Here is a 14,944-nt window from a genome sequence, read left to right as displayed (position 1 = left end):
AGAGAATGCCCTATAAATCTCAATCTAGACAAGGCTCCAGACATCACAGTCAGAGTTTTTTGTTTAGTGGGGTCCAACCTTTCAGGTAGGTGTGCCACAAATGCCATTCTGATTCCCTTCCCCAACCCAATCTACTGCTCTGCTTTCTGCTCCCTGTCCTATCTACTATCTGCTTTGTGCCACACACACAAGCTGCCTGTGCCACAGGTTGGCCACCCCTGATTTAGAGCGTGTACTTCCAAACCTGGTTTTTCTGGCTCCTTGTCTTCTTCTATAGTTTGCTTCATTGCTTCTCTTTGCTGCTGAAAACTCTTTCCTTCATGAATAAAAAAAAAATGTACAACAGCAGTTAAAATGGGAAGCCATACTTATTTCTATTGACAAGTAAAATACCAATTTTCTTTTAAGAATCACATCTCAATTTCACTACTGTTATCATACCTCCAAACCTGACAAGTCTCAAATAGGACATGGTGTATGATAATAAATTCAGAAAACTTTAAATTTTATGGGGTTTACGGCAAACAATATTCTATGGTTTCAGTTTCATGATAAATGAAGTATTAAGATAAATTTTCAAAATTAAAATAAAAACAAGATGAATTTGCATGAAACAACTAAAATAGTATTGTCTAAAATGTACAATATTGGAAGTAAGGTTATTTACTTCTATGATTCTTAAATGGTAAGATTCAATTATTTGGGAAATACCATGCAGACACTTTCAGAAGAAAGTTACTCAGAAAATTGTAGTGTTTTCTGTAGTGATCCAAACTCATACCCCTCAAAGAGTACCAATCTGAGAAGTTCTGTGTTGAAACCTAATTATAAAGAGGCATTTTGAGGCTTCAGTTCTCAAATAGCTCTATATTAAATATGCCCAGTTTGCATATAAAAAAATGCTTACTATATTCCAGTGCTACAAAATCAGCCATGACTTGAGAGTCAAACTGGGTTCACACAGAGGTCAGTCAAAGGAGAATATCGTCTGCTTTTTTTTTCATCATTTAACTAGTCTAAATTTGCTCTTTCAAATAAAGGCAGAGTAAACTATTGTTAAAGTGCAGTGCTGCTAAAGAAGCAACCAGCAGAGGGAATTCTGAACTCTTGGAAGAGGGGAAAAATTAGAGGCTGCTTTCTGCTGAAATGAGCAAGTATCTGGCTAATGTCTACTCCCATGGACACCCGTTTGTAAAAACAATTAAAATCTACTTTTTGAAAAGGCAACTGTTATTGACTATGAAAGTAACAAAAAATCAAAGTTGTTGTTTTTTGCTCAAAAAAAGGTTTGAATGACAAACAGACATTTAACCAGTCCCAGTTCAGAATATCTGACTGTCTAAAAACGCTGGTCTCTCAGGATACTCCAAAATCTCTGTAGATCTAGATTTTCAATCATGCTGCATTTTACCCGGGATAAGGCCTGCCAAAGGCTGATTGTCTTCATCTCCATCTCTGTAGGCCTGCCACCAGTTTGGATCTTCCTGACTGATCACATGGAGTATGTCTCCCTTTTGAAAAGACAGGCCCAATTCTCGGCAAGGGACGTATGGGTCATCAGAAGGATCATAATCAAAATGTGCTTTCACGTGTATCTAGGAAACAAGAGATACAAAAATAAAAGCAAAAAACGTACGAGAGTTCCAAGAATTAATTTTCCCAAAATGTTTGTTCCTACTGGTTGCAAGGGGTCCAAGGAACAAACGCAATAAAAAAAAACATAGCAAGCTGAGATTTCATTATTCAATCTTGAGTCTGACAAAGAGCCACCATGGGCCTCTGTTGGAAAGAGCAGCATCTAACTCTAGTAAATAATGAAGTGAAACATTGCAATGAATAATTTCATCTGCATAGACAAAGGAACATTAGACAGACACTATGGTAAAAATATGGTGCAGCCAGTTTGGGGCAAGTTCCGAAACTGGAAATGAGGGTAAGAAGTAAGGCTGTGTGAAGCTTTGGATGGTGATTCGATTTGGAGGAGATTCGGCCCGATTCAGTGGCTGAATCTCTGAATCCAAATCGTATCAAGGGACCAATTAAAAGGTCCGAATCGATTTGAAGCTCTCCGAATCTTTGGAAAAGATTTGATTTGAAGCTTCCCCGACCCCCCATGTCTGCCCCGCCCAATTCAGCTCCCGGCCCTTTAAAGAAAAGTCCCGGTACTTACTGGGTGCTGCTGGGCGGTGCAGAGGGAACATCCCTGCTGCCCCCCACTGCCCTATGCTGCATGGGGGGCTCTATATTAGCCTCCTAACCGCCCCCCCCCGCCCCACAGCCCCTGCATGGCTACCTCGCCCACTGTGGCTCTGGCTCTTTAAGAAAGAAAAAAAAAAAAAATGGAGAAAAGCCCTGGGACTCTCCACTCCTGCAGCGACCTCAGGGCTTTGTGCAAAGATCCCAGTATGACTCCACTAATTTTCACATGTTCCCCAAGCATGTTCTCTTTGGCTTACAGCAGGTTCCTAAGTTGATTCTCTACTTTGGGCAGGAGTTAGATGCTTGGAGCCAAGATGACTTGAAAGTATTCATCCAAAGCAGCAGCTGTTGCCACCATATTCAACACCAAAGACTATCCACAGTTAACATGACATGAAATCTAAACTCTCTTGGATAATCTTCCTGAGTTCCTGGTATTTCCCTTTTCTGAAAAAACATCAGCCAGCTTGGAAACCACTCATCCACTGACCATGTAGGCCTGGTCAAACTGTCCAGGCAAAAGTGTATGAATCTCAGAAGGAGAGCACACTAAGGAAAACATGATACAGTGTTAAGGAAAATGACTAGCAAAATACCCACATACCAGAGAACTGTAATTAAGCAGGTTCAGATGACTAAAAGCAAGGAGATACCAAAAATAACTGGAACAAGAATTTAAGATGCACTGAGACTAAACAGACCTATGTGCTAACAGTATGTTGTCCAAACACCAGAGCATCCTAAACTGGATGAAGTAGAAAATGCATGGTAACACTTACGAAGACATCGGATGCATGTAAAGCCCAAGCCCATCAGCCAAATTAATATAGAATTTAGCTAAAGACAGGCAAAAAATAGGCTATCAAGTATTGCAGAACAAGGAAAGACTGATCACAGGAAAGTGCTTCTTCTGCAGAGGCTGTCAAAAAGGAACTGGCCTGGGCATATATTATGACACAGATAGCGCATGACACTAATGCTCCTGTTTAAGGCCAAGAATGTTTGTGTTGAAGGAGTTCTGGAAGGCTTACACAAAAGGAGCGTTAACAGTGAAAAGCTCAGAGCCTGCCTACAGATAAGGCAAAACTCTCCAGTATCGCATGTGAAAGGAGTTGTAAAGGAGGCAAACAACTTGGCTTTTGCAGCCATGCCTCATCACATATAAAAGAAGAAGGGATCTCTGCAGGCCAGATCTGACCTGTGCGCCATATCTTTTGACACCCCTAGTCTAAATCAATTTAAGTATCTTCTATTTCCCAATGTAAAATCACCCAGAAAGTTCTTTGCAGAGTATTAGGTGAAAAAAAACCCAACCAGACAAACAGTCACATTTATCAGCAATTTAAAGTTTATGTATAAAGTACTTACAACTGTCTCCTTAGCAGGAGGCGGCTTGCTCTGTTGACTGGGAATCAGCACAAATGTCAGAGTGCCATGCATGTCAGCCTGTGATGAAAAAGACTCCTTAGTAATGTACACAACTGTTTCAAGCAGCAATTCCAATAAAGCCACCTATGTCTGTAGGGCTGCACAGCACACAAGTTTCAAGACACTTGAGATGCACTGGATGCATCATATCACCACTTAGGCTGAAATGATTCCCGTACAGACCCAGGACTATAAAGAGTAAATGCTGACTGTCATAAGGAGGAACCCTGGAATGTCTGGTTGTGCATACTACTCATTCCTCTAGAAACGGTGCATGTTTAACAGCAACCAACATTAATTAGAGTAACGCAAGAATGAATGTGGGCCAAGCATGGATATAATTCTTAAATTACATCCTGAGTGACACTGGTTTGTCATTCAGCCTAGGTGTTGTTAAATCTGTCTCAGGTTTCTTTACTTGTTAAAAGAATCATTTCTTTATCTTCCATACACGTTGTAAGGGTTAACTGGTGAATAATTGTTAAGAATTTTGGACTTGAGACACCATAAAAATATTATTTGAATAAAAATCAATGTTAAAAGAAATGTTAAGGTTGAAAAATTAGATACTCAAAAGTTCAGAAATGCGAGAATTAAATTTGCAAATAAAACTTGGCCCTTTGAACACATACATTATGATACAGGCCTTAATTATACTATACAATGTTTAATCCTTTAAATAAGACTTGTTCATAGAACTCACCCAAGAACAGAGAAAGTTCTCTGCAGATAAATCTTAATAAAATAATGTTGACATAGCCTATCAAAATGCTATTAAGCACGTCTAAACTGTGATTTTTGGAGACCTATGACTTGGTTGAATTCTGATGATTTTTTTTTTTTAAACAGAGATGCCAGGAGAGATATTTTGCATTCAAGTCAATGACTAAGAAACTACAAATATGCAGTTCAGATCCAGCATGCTTTTTGTAGATGAAGCAATTTTAAAGGTTCAGACCAGAAATTATAACAGGAAAAAACAAAACCACAATCTTACCAACAAATCAAAAACTTCATTAACATCTTTTCCACGAATTTCAATACCATTAATTTGCAGAACTTCATCTCCTTCATGTAACAATCCACTCTTCTCTGCAGCACCCCCTTTCACTATTCGACTAATGATAACAGAATCCATTTCATTGCGTACTGTAGCACCCTGAATAATTGCAAACCAAGAATCAATTCGTAGTAAGTTCAGAAACTCCTGGATAGCTATTGCATATATTTCAAACCACTGGATAAAAACAAGTATAAACTGCAAATGAAAATAAGCAACAACTTAGAGGCATACAACTAAAGCTTTGATTAAAAAAACACATTAATTTCTGCAACCTATGATAAACAGACAGTGAATTCAACTGTACATATATGACAGAAACTATTTTTCCAGAGAAAATTTTTTACTTTTCTTAGCAGATGAAAAACAGATGAGATAGAAATGCTGAGAGTGCTTGGCACAGCAAGGAGTTAACTCTATTTCAATGCATCTTCAGATAGTGTCTTAGGGAACTCTCCCTTCAATCCCACTGGACAGTCCAGAGATTGTACTGACTTTACTGTAAACAGTAATTACCGCAAGTTTCAGTTTTAGAATAAAGCAGCTCAAATATATAAAATTTATGTCAGCTATATTTACTATTATTTCCTTCTTCATTGAGAGCCGCTATCTTACCCTGTAATATTTCCCTTTGGCCTTTCTTTCCCATGCTTTCTTCCCCCTCTCTTCCCAGCTTTACCTTTTGTTTCTCTTTTTTACCCATTTATATTTTTACTACATCCTCTCACACCTTGAACTTCTCTCAGTCCTGTTTTCCTGATCTCCTACTACTTTCTTTTTCACTGACAGTGTCTCTTTTCAACCTTATATTCTATCACTGTAATGTCTCCCTTCAGCCTTCCCCCCACCCCTTCACCTTCTGCTTTACTTTTTGTCTTTCTAATTTCTACCCATTTACATTTTCAGTGACATCCTGCCACACCTTTAGCTTCTCTCACAATCCATGAATCTATGAAATAAGGCCAGAAGGGACCTCAGAAGATCATTGGGTCCAGCCCCTGTACCAAGCAGGAAAGATAACTGGGGGTCAGGTGACCCCAGCAAGGTGATCGTCCAGTCTCCTCTTGAAGATTTCCAGGGCAGGTGATTGCACCACCTTTGGTGGGAGTTTATTCCACAGTCTGGACACCTTAACTATGAAGAAGTTTTTCCTAATGTTGAGCCTGAATCAGTCTTCTAGGGGTTTGTGACCATTACTCCTGGTTTTCCCTTCAGGTGCCCTGGTGAACAGTTGCTCATCAAGCCCCTGATGTACTCCCCTAGTGTAGCAGTAAGCTACTAACAGGTCTCCTCTCAGCCTTCTTTTCTTCAGGATGAAGAGTCCCAGATCCCTCAGCCTTTCCTTGTATGGCTTGCCATATAAGACTGTGATCATACAGGTGGCTCTTTTCTGGACTCTCAAGCTTGTCCATTTCCTTGTTAAAGGGTGGTGCCCAGAACTGGATGCAGTACTCCAGCTGGGGTCTCACCATTGCTGAGTAGAGTGGAAGAATCACTTCCTTGGTTTTGCTGGAGATGCACTGATTGATACATGCCAGAGTATTATCTGCCCTGCTGGCGCACTAACGGCTCATATTCACTGCTGGCTATTATTACCCCATAGGTCCCTTTCATTCATGGTGCTAGTCAGTTTGGTGCCCCCAAGCCTGTAGGTGTGTTCTGGGGTTCTTGTCCTGAGGTGGAGCACTTTACATCTGGCAACGTTGAGCTTCATCAGATTCCGATCTGTCCAACTTGCTAGCCTGTCTAGGTCTGCCTGTATCTGTAGCTATCTTCAAGAGTGACCACACTTCCCCATAACTTGGTGTCATTCATGAACCTGGCCAGTGACCTCTTTACCCTACATCCAAATCGTTAATAAAGATGTTGAAAAGTACTGGACCAAACACTGACCTCTGCAGGACATCACTGCCTACTTCTCACCAGGATGATAGATCCGTTCACTATGACTCTCTGGGTCCTATCCTGCAGCCAGTTTCTCATGTACCTGACTGTCTCCGAGTTAAGCCCACAATTCTCCAATTTTCTAGTGAGGGCATCATGGGATACTAGATCAAAGGCCTTTTGGAAGTCAAGGTATACAATGTCAACCTGCTCTCTTGTGTCCAGGTGGCAAGTTACCTGGTCACAGGAGATGAGGTTGGTAAGACAAGACCTGCCTGCAATGAAGCTATGCTGGCTGCCACTCAGAATCTTACCTTCTGCAACATTGGCAACATGTAGGGGGTGCACATGGGTGTACGTGCACCCCCTGTGAAAAGCGCTGATGATGCTGTCAGTGGTGCCTGTGGGCGGTTGCTGCTCACTGCTCCCCTCCTCCCTGCCGGCGGTGTCTGCGGGCAGTCCTTGATTGCCGCTGGCCTCCACCGGCAGTATCTGCAGGTGAACGCTGACCACCGGTTGGAGCTTGCCACCCACCCCTGCTGCCGACACCACGGTGGCCGCCTAGGGGAGCTCCCTGCTCAGCCTGTCCCTGCCAACACCCCTGCGGCTGCCTGCAGGGGCACATGTAATTCGTTCTGTAAGCTTACTGCAGATAGACTCCTTGATGAATTTTTGTAGAATTTTCCCTAGAATGGAAATTAGGCTGATTAACCTGTTACTCAGGTCCTCTCTCCTGCCCTTCTTGTGAATGGGCACAACACTGGCCCTCTTTCAGTCCTCAGGGACTTCTCCAGAGTGCCACGAGTTGTGGAAGAGTTTCACCAGGAGCGACTTTGGGCAGCTCCTTCAGCACTCTCGGATGAAGATCACCTGGTCCCGCTGACTTATATATGCCTAATTTTTTAGTTGGTCATACACCAATTCTACGGCAATACTAGGAAGACGATTATTCCTACTGTGCTCATCCTGTATTTCACCTGGTGTTGTTTTCCCCTTGGTCCAGTGAAAGATCAAGGTGAAGTAGTTATTCAGGAGTGCAGCTTTCTCCTAGCTCTCCTGAGTTGTTGAGCAATGGCCCCACACTCGCATTTGTTTTCCTCCTGTTCCCTATGTACCTGAAGAAGGGCTTCTTATTGTTCTTGATTCCTGTTGCTTATCTAAGTTCGGTAGCTGCTTTAGCCTGTCTTATCTGTTCCCTGCAAATGTGGGCCATCGTGGAATAGTTCTCCTTGGGGCCCACCCTGAGCTTCCATTGTTTATAAGCCTCTTTCTTCTTTCTTATGAGGACCGTGATTTCTCTGTTTAGCCAACAGGGCTTCCCAGCCCTTCTGTTACCTTTTCTCTACATGGGAATGGAATTCCTTTGTGCTTCAAGATCGTGTCCTTAAGGAACAACCACTTTTCGTGCACACTTTTCATGCACACCTTTCACCTTCAGTTCCTGGTCCCACAGCACTTCCCCTGCTAGTGACCTAAGCTTGTTGAAATTTGCATTTTTGAAGTACAGGACTTCAATCCCACTATCAGATTTCTTGGAGTCTCAGACCAGCAGAGATTCCCTATGCCTCAAGAAGGGTGACTGTGCCTGAAAGTTTGCCAAGAACTTTTTTCTGACTACTCAGTTGGTCTAATAAAAGATATCGCATCTACTCAAAGAACCTTGCCTGCCTATATCCTTAGACCAACACTACTACAACCAAAAACCCTGTTAGCTATAAGGATTTATCATTTAAGGAATGACAAATGTCAAATCAAAGTCTAAGCAGTATGTCTCTGCAAGTTCCAGAACAGTAACAGTGATCTGCAAAGAAAAACAAAATTGTGTCCTGCTTCACACATTTGTGGGAAAACAAGCATCATACTTACCATCATTTATAAAAGGTGTGAAAAACATTGTAAGGGCAACGTCTTCCAAAAGGAGTCTGGAAGAATAAAAGCAAAAAGGACAGTTCTATCTTTATTTTCTTCCCTGAGAAAGGGAACGCCTGTCACAGTATCAATACTTACCAGTGGAATATCTCGAGCTTTTTCAATTCGAACTATTTTAACCGTCTCTCCTCCATACAGGCCAACATTCTCATAAATCTTTTCCTCTGTCACTGGCTCCGGCTGCATTTCCTGCTCTGCAACCTTATCATGAGCCAATAAAAGTGCCTAATGTTAAATAAAAATAGCACAGTTAAATATAATTATGCCTTTTATCTCCATGTGAAATTTCTGCAGATTTGCTAATTTCTACTGTGAAATTCACTGCAAATTACTAAAGTTTCCAAATTAGCATTAAAAAAAGGAAGATCCACCATAACAACATGTTTATGCTCTACCGTATTTACTTGAATTTAAGATGAAGCCCCCCTGCCCCCACAATTAACATAGGGGGAAAAAGCCCCTTGTCTTGGATTTGATTACAAGACACAGGGGGGTGGGAGGGGTGGCAGGAAGCTTCAGTGGCTCCAACTCTGGCTCCAACCTGAGGTAAGGGTCAGAGTCAGAACTGCAACCTGCCTCCCTGCAGTCTCTGCCCCCTGCTACCGCTTACCCTCCAACTCCAGTTCCAGACACATTTCAGGCCAGGGCATGAAGCACATGGTTGCTCCAACCCCAGCTTGACCATTATGAACAGGTCTAGGAAGGTGATACTTCCCCTCTATGTGGCACTAGTAAGGCCGCAGCTGGAATACTGCATTGAGTTTTGGGCGCTGCACTTCAAGAGGGATGTGGATAACCTTGAGAGGGTACAGAGGAGGGCCACTCATATGATTAGGGGCCTGCAGGATAGGTCCTATGAGGAGAGGTTGAGGAACCTAGAACTCTTTAACCACCGTAAGAGAAGGCTGAAAGGTGATTTGGTGGCCATCTACAAATTTGTCACCAGGGTGGAAGGGAAATGCAGCAAGGAATAGGAAATACTCTGTTTACCAGGGCATTCCTTGGAGTAATTAGAAACAACGGCCACAAACTGACAGAGAGCAGATTTAGACTAGACATTAGGAAGAACTTCTTTACAGTAAAGGTTACCAGAATCTGGAATGGGCTTCCAAGGGAGGTGGTGCTCTCCCCTACCTTGGGGGTCTTTAAGAAGAGAGTGGACAAACACCTGGCTGGGGTCATCTGACCCCAGCACTCTTTCCTGCCCAGAACAGGGGGTCGAACTTGATCTGCTGAGGTCCCTTCCGACCCTGAAAATCTATGAAATCTATGTAGCAGCTGGGGCCAGAGCTGCTGCCACTGCAATGATTGCTGCATGGCTGGATTGCAGCCAGAGCAACTATGTGCTCCATGCCCTGGGTTGGGGTGGGGCTGGAGGTAAGCAGCAGAGGGTAACCAGCAGGGGTGGGGAGGGAGAATGAAGACAGGTGCCAGAGAATGCAGTGGGGGGGGGGTGAGGGGCAGCATGACAAGTACTAAGGCAACAGACACAGGGAGCAGAAGGGGCAAGTGGTGAGGGGGCAGACACCAAGAGGCAAGGGGCAGGGATCAGGTCACTTAACTCCCCGACCACCTGCCTCCCTACCATCTGACCCTCTGCCACTGCTTCCCCTGCTGACAAATATATAGCATACTGAAAACTGAAACATCTGAAGACAGAAATGCTATTGTTCAATGAAATCTCAAATGGAAGGTGCAGTACAAACTACAATTTTAAATATGAAATGGTATCAGAATTTTGAGAATTTACATTAAAACATGGCAGAAGTTAGGAAACCTGCTGCAGAGTTCATTGCATATTGGTAAAGGTATTTTTTAAAATATCATGAAGTTTAAAGAAAAGGAGCTTTATTACAGCACTCTCAAATCTTTGCGAAGAAGCAAGATAAAAGCTGTTTTTCCTGTAAGTTGCCAGAGATGTACTTTAAACACATTCTTTTGTGCACATGACTCAACTGTGAACTTCACTGGTTGTCAAGTCTTGTTTGTACATTAGAGGCGTGCCCTGAAATTCATTCCTATTGTTTCTGATCCTCTACTCTCTTGAACTGTCTTTGAGGAGAGGAGGGAGAGAGAAGTAACCATTTCCCAATGAGAAGATTTCCCCAACTGGCAATAGCACAAATATTTCCCTAGCAATACATAAAGCGAGGGGTGCTAAACAAGCTAAACCCGTGGGCCAGATCCCACCCAAGAAGCTGTCATCTGGCCTACAGGGCTCTTCACAGGTAAAACAATTTGGCAACATTACTTGTCACTCCCCAGCTGCCAAATTTCAAGACCTGTGGGAAGCCCAGTGGAAGCATAACCCTGCACATTACATCAGGTGCATGGGGCCAGAGCAGTGCAGAGATCAATCCAGGTGGTGTGAAGTGGGGTCTAGGCACATAAGGCCTGATACAGGAGGCGAGAGGCAGGATCTGGATGGCATGAGGTGGGATCTAGTTGCATGGTGCCTGATCCCAAACAGCCACCCTGTTGGGATCTGGTCCACGGATCTGCTTCATGCCACTCATCTGGTCTATGGGACTGGAAGCTTGGGCACAACTGGTTTAAGCAAGGAACCACAGCCACAACTTCCTACTATGCAGATACCACCAAAGCAGTACCGTTTTTTTGTTTTAGACAAACTAGCTGAACTTTGTATGTCACTGGCCGTGTCTACATGTATGACACACTGCACAGTTGCTACTGCGCAGTCATCTAGCACTTGAGCTACACAGTAGTTTGTTGCTATTGTGCTGTAGTGGCTCATGTAGATGCGCCCCCTGTGTATCTGATAAATGACTGTTCTAAGCTAATTTTAGCTGCTTCCTACTTCTGCCAGCAGTGCTTTGCTTTCCTGTATGTCCACTGTCACCCTGATCATGTGGTTCATACTGTACCATTTCCCCCTCTTTCATGTGGATGTAGCCCCCACCCCTTCATTTTTGGATTCTAAACTGGCTCTTCAGGGGAGGAGGATGTCTTTCTATCTATCAGTGCTAAAGACAGTGGAATCTAATTCTGACTGAGGTTTTGTACTCTGACACAGGAAAAAATGGTATTAGATGCATACTCTAGCTTTGCACTTGCAGTGGTTATATTTTAAAGTATACATATGATGTGTAAATATGGTTTCCTAGGCATCTGACTAAGTGGATCTGATGTTTGCCAGATGGGACTGAACACCAAATATTCACTTCACTCTAGTAGAAAATTTCATTACTAGCAAGTTAAGACTTTTGCCCCAAGAGAAACATATCAAGCATACAGAAATTTACTACAGCAAAAGTTCTGTTAACCGGCAGCTTACAAGCCGGTATACTCTACTAACCAGCATGCCAGCTTGTAAGACGAAGTGAAACTGGAAATGCCCACCATGGTACTTCCAGTTTCTCCAAGCCCCGAAGGCAGAGGGCAAAGCAGCCTGCACTGCCAAGCCCTCACGGCCCAGGGGCATAACGGGCTGTGCGGGGACCACCTCCCTATCCCGAGGGGCCCTCAGGAGGGCAGCAATATGGCGGGAGGGGCGGAGGGACACCTCAGACATGGCAGGACAAGCGGCAGCCGGGGCTGCTCAATTAACCGGCACATTTTGTTATCTGGCATCCCCCATTCCCGGGGGATGCCGAATAACAGAGCTTTTACTGTATACAGATTAGAAAGGGAATGTTTAATCTTGAAAAGTAAAAACCTCATAAAGCAGTAACTAAAATAGTTGCAAGAAATGCTGCACAGATGAAAAGCAATAAAAAAAAATCCATTCTAAACTAGATAAATGATGTTGTGCAGTTCTGCAGTTTTACCTGAATGTGAGGGGCATTCAGTAAAGCATTAAGCTCCTGTCCATCCTTCTGGTGACTGGGTTTCAAAACACTCTGTACCTGAAAGAGACAGAGGAGCAAAGATTTGTTTTGCATGGTGTGCAAATTTAGCCCTGCCTGAAGCTATAATTACGAAAGTTTTATCTAGCTTTAATTAGTCTGGTTTTGTTTTGTTTTTTGCTGACTGCAACTTAAAGTATATCCAGGTATTTGTTACTCTGCTTCTATACATTTTACAACTTTTAAAAAATATGAGAAACTTATGAGAACACAAGAACTTGCCTAATAAATCCTGCTACAACTATGAAGCTATAACTAAGCCATTAACCAGTACATCATGTAGAATGATATTGGGCGAGACTAGTGCTGAGCTAGACAAAACTAAATAAAATGATATGTAAAATGAGGGCAGTAATAATTAAAAAGTACACACGTACTTATAAAAGTTAGTAAATTATTCAAACAGCAATTTATTGGTATGTTGCTATTAATGCAGATATTTCTCAGATGTCTATATATCAGTTATCATAAAAAGTCTATTATGGTATATTTAGCAGTATAGATTCCTTTTTCCTAGGGGTGAAAGATGAAGCCCATTTACACTTCTGCTTTCAAGAGCAGAGGCAAAGATTTTGGTAAATGGCTTTCAGCAACCATGTTGAAACTGTCTGTCAGAACCCGGTAAGAGTCCCCATTTCAAAATACTAAGGGTCAGAAGAAGAGTGGTACAGACATCTTTAGCTGGCTCCAAAAAGTCCTTGTTAATACAGAGGATGCTTTCTTCTTTTGCAACTCTAGCATATAAAAAAGTTAGAAGTTCTTATGCCACTATGAAAATAGACTTGCATCTTCCTTGCATCTTGTTTTCCTGATCTTGAAGGCCCTGGGACTGCAGAGGTAGAAAGCAGCAGCAGTTAGGACATCCTAATCTGGTGAGACGATAAGGGGGTACTTCCTAAAATAATTATTCCTAGTTCCATCTCTCTGACATTTTTGTGTGTAAAGTCAGGAGATGACAAATACCGTTGCAGAAACCGTCATTTTTTTATTTTTTGGATTGAGACTCTCCTTTACCTTCTTGGGATCTTCTTTCATCTCACCTTCTTAGCAGTAATGTAACAAAAGGTGAAAATAATGGCGCTCTTGGGCTCATCAGCATAAGTGCTACATTAAATCAACAAATTATATCCTTAAATAGTCCAAACAAGATCCTAGGAAGTACTTATGGCCTACAGAAGTCCTAGGAGAATGTTGCTCATACCTGACAAAATCAGGGCAGTGAATAGAGCCAAAATACCACAAGTACCAAGCAGATACCTTGGAACAAAGGTTCCCAGAATATCAAAGTGCTCCCTCCATGGCAAGGAGACAGTGAATTTATGGTATGAAGAACGTTAATGAAGCCCAAGAATTCCTCCACTGAGCTCCTTAAAGGATGTTTTGTGGAGATTAAGACTAGTGTGTCTAACAAAACCTCAGAGAAAAGGGGAGAAACCACCCATATCAGATCTGAGTAAATGTTCTTTTTCCTTTGCAGAACCCTAAGGACTGAGGGATCAAGCTCTGTTCACATCCACTAAAGAGTGCAGACAGACTCTTTTCTGTCCACAGCATGTGGCACGAAGCTGCCAGAAGCACTGTCCCCACCTCTGCTTTGGAAGCTTGGATCCTGGGGTGTCTCCTGGGACTGGAAAGACTCTTTAGAGGAACATTTTCCCAAGTGCAGCCCCTCTTCATTTGTTTGGACATGGTACAGTGTAGCATCCAAGTATCTTCACAGAACTACCATCTGTTTCCTGATGTATGCCATTCTCAGAAGCTCTCCAATTCCTTGCCTGATGGAGCTTCTTTGCCTTACAAAACTTTGAAGTCTCACCTGTCCATCTTTTGGGGCCCTTTTAAGAAGCACTTGACAAAATTCCTCTGTGTACAAATGGCCCTCAACCCAGGCACACAACCTTCTGAATGCTTGAAAAGGGATGTGGGGATGAGCTGGGGCAAGAGCACACTGCATGAAACTGTATCTGTTATAAAATGTATCACAAGAGTTTTATAGGGTAGGCACATATAGCAATGTGAATTTATACAAAATTGAAGAAAAAAGGAACAAGGACCTTACTATAAACTATTTTCTGGGGGGAAATACACACACACACACACTTGAGACTTTTCCTAGACGCTGCATGATACTTAGGTGGAATGGAAAGGCTTCTATACTGCTTCATCTGACAGGAATAAAAGTGGGGATTGAACTGGGATAAGCCACTTATGCCTTGGTATGTATAGACAGGTTCAATGACTATTACTTCTTCAAGGTTTTAGAGCAGTGATTTTAAGAGAAAATTTTATGACGGCAATGTCAGAAATTACTCCCTCTTCCTTCTTTCCCCTAGGATCCGTACCTACAAATTTAACCCAACCAGACTTTGTTTTAATACCATATAAGTTTTCATGTCAAAATGATTTCTGTTTAGAAGAGTTTAATTCTTCTTTAAGCACAGTGAAGGAATGTATTCACATAAAGAGAAATTTCATGTTTTCCTTATTTAATATCATTGTTATGGGCCTAGAAGATTCCATTCCAGTAGATATACCATGCATTACATGTTTATTACACTGTCAGATTACTATGCCATCA

General features: G+C 42.4%; 1 protein-coding gene across 4 annotated transcripts in view; it reads right to left on the bottom strand.

Moving 5' to 3' along the window:
- PALS1 (protein associated with LIN7 1, MAGUK p55 family member) overlaps positions 1-14,944 on the bottom strand; it is a 94,673-nt gene that overhangs the window by 15,787 nt on the left and 63,942 nt on the right. For all 4 annotated transcript variants that reach the window (XM_006266428.4, XM_006266429.4, XM_019476760.2 and 1 more), the window contains 6 exons: positions 12,289-12,366; positions 8,579-8,725; positions 4,625-4,786; positions 3,568-3,645; positions 1,412-1,595; positions 245-316 (listed from right to left, as the gene is read on the bottom strand). In XM_006266428.4, coding sequence (XP_006266490.1) covers positions 245-316; positions 1,412-1,595; positions 3,568-3,645; positions 4,625-4,786; positions 8,579-8,725; positions 12,289-12,366 — 721 coding nt within the window. The remainder of the gene's footprint in view (positions 1-244; positions 317-1,411; positions 1,596-3,567; positions 3,646-4,624; positions 4,787-8,578; positions 8,726-12,288; positions 12,367-14,944) is intronic.

The sequence above is a fragment of the Alligator mississippiensis genome, chromosome 2 (genome assembly GCF_030867095.1).
Source record: "Alligator mississippiensis isolate rAllMis1 chromosome 2, rAllMis1, whole genome shotgun sequence".
NCBI classification, from domain to species: Eukaryota; Metazoa; Chordata; order Crocodylia; family Alligatoridae; genus Alligator; species Alligator mississippiensis.
The sequence above is the reverse complement of the archived record's forward strand: the minus strand, read 5'-3'. Positions and strand labels throughout refer to the sequence as shown.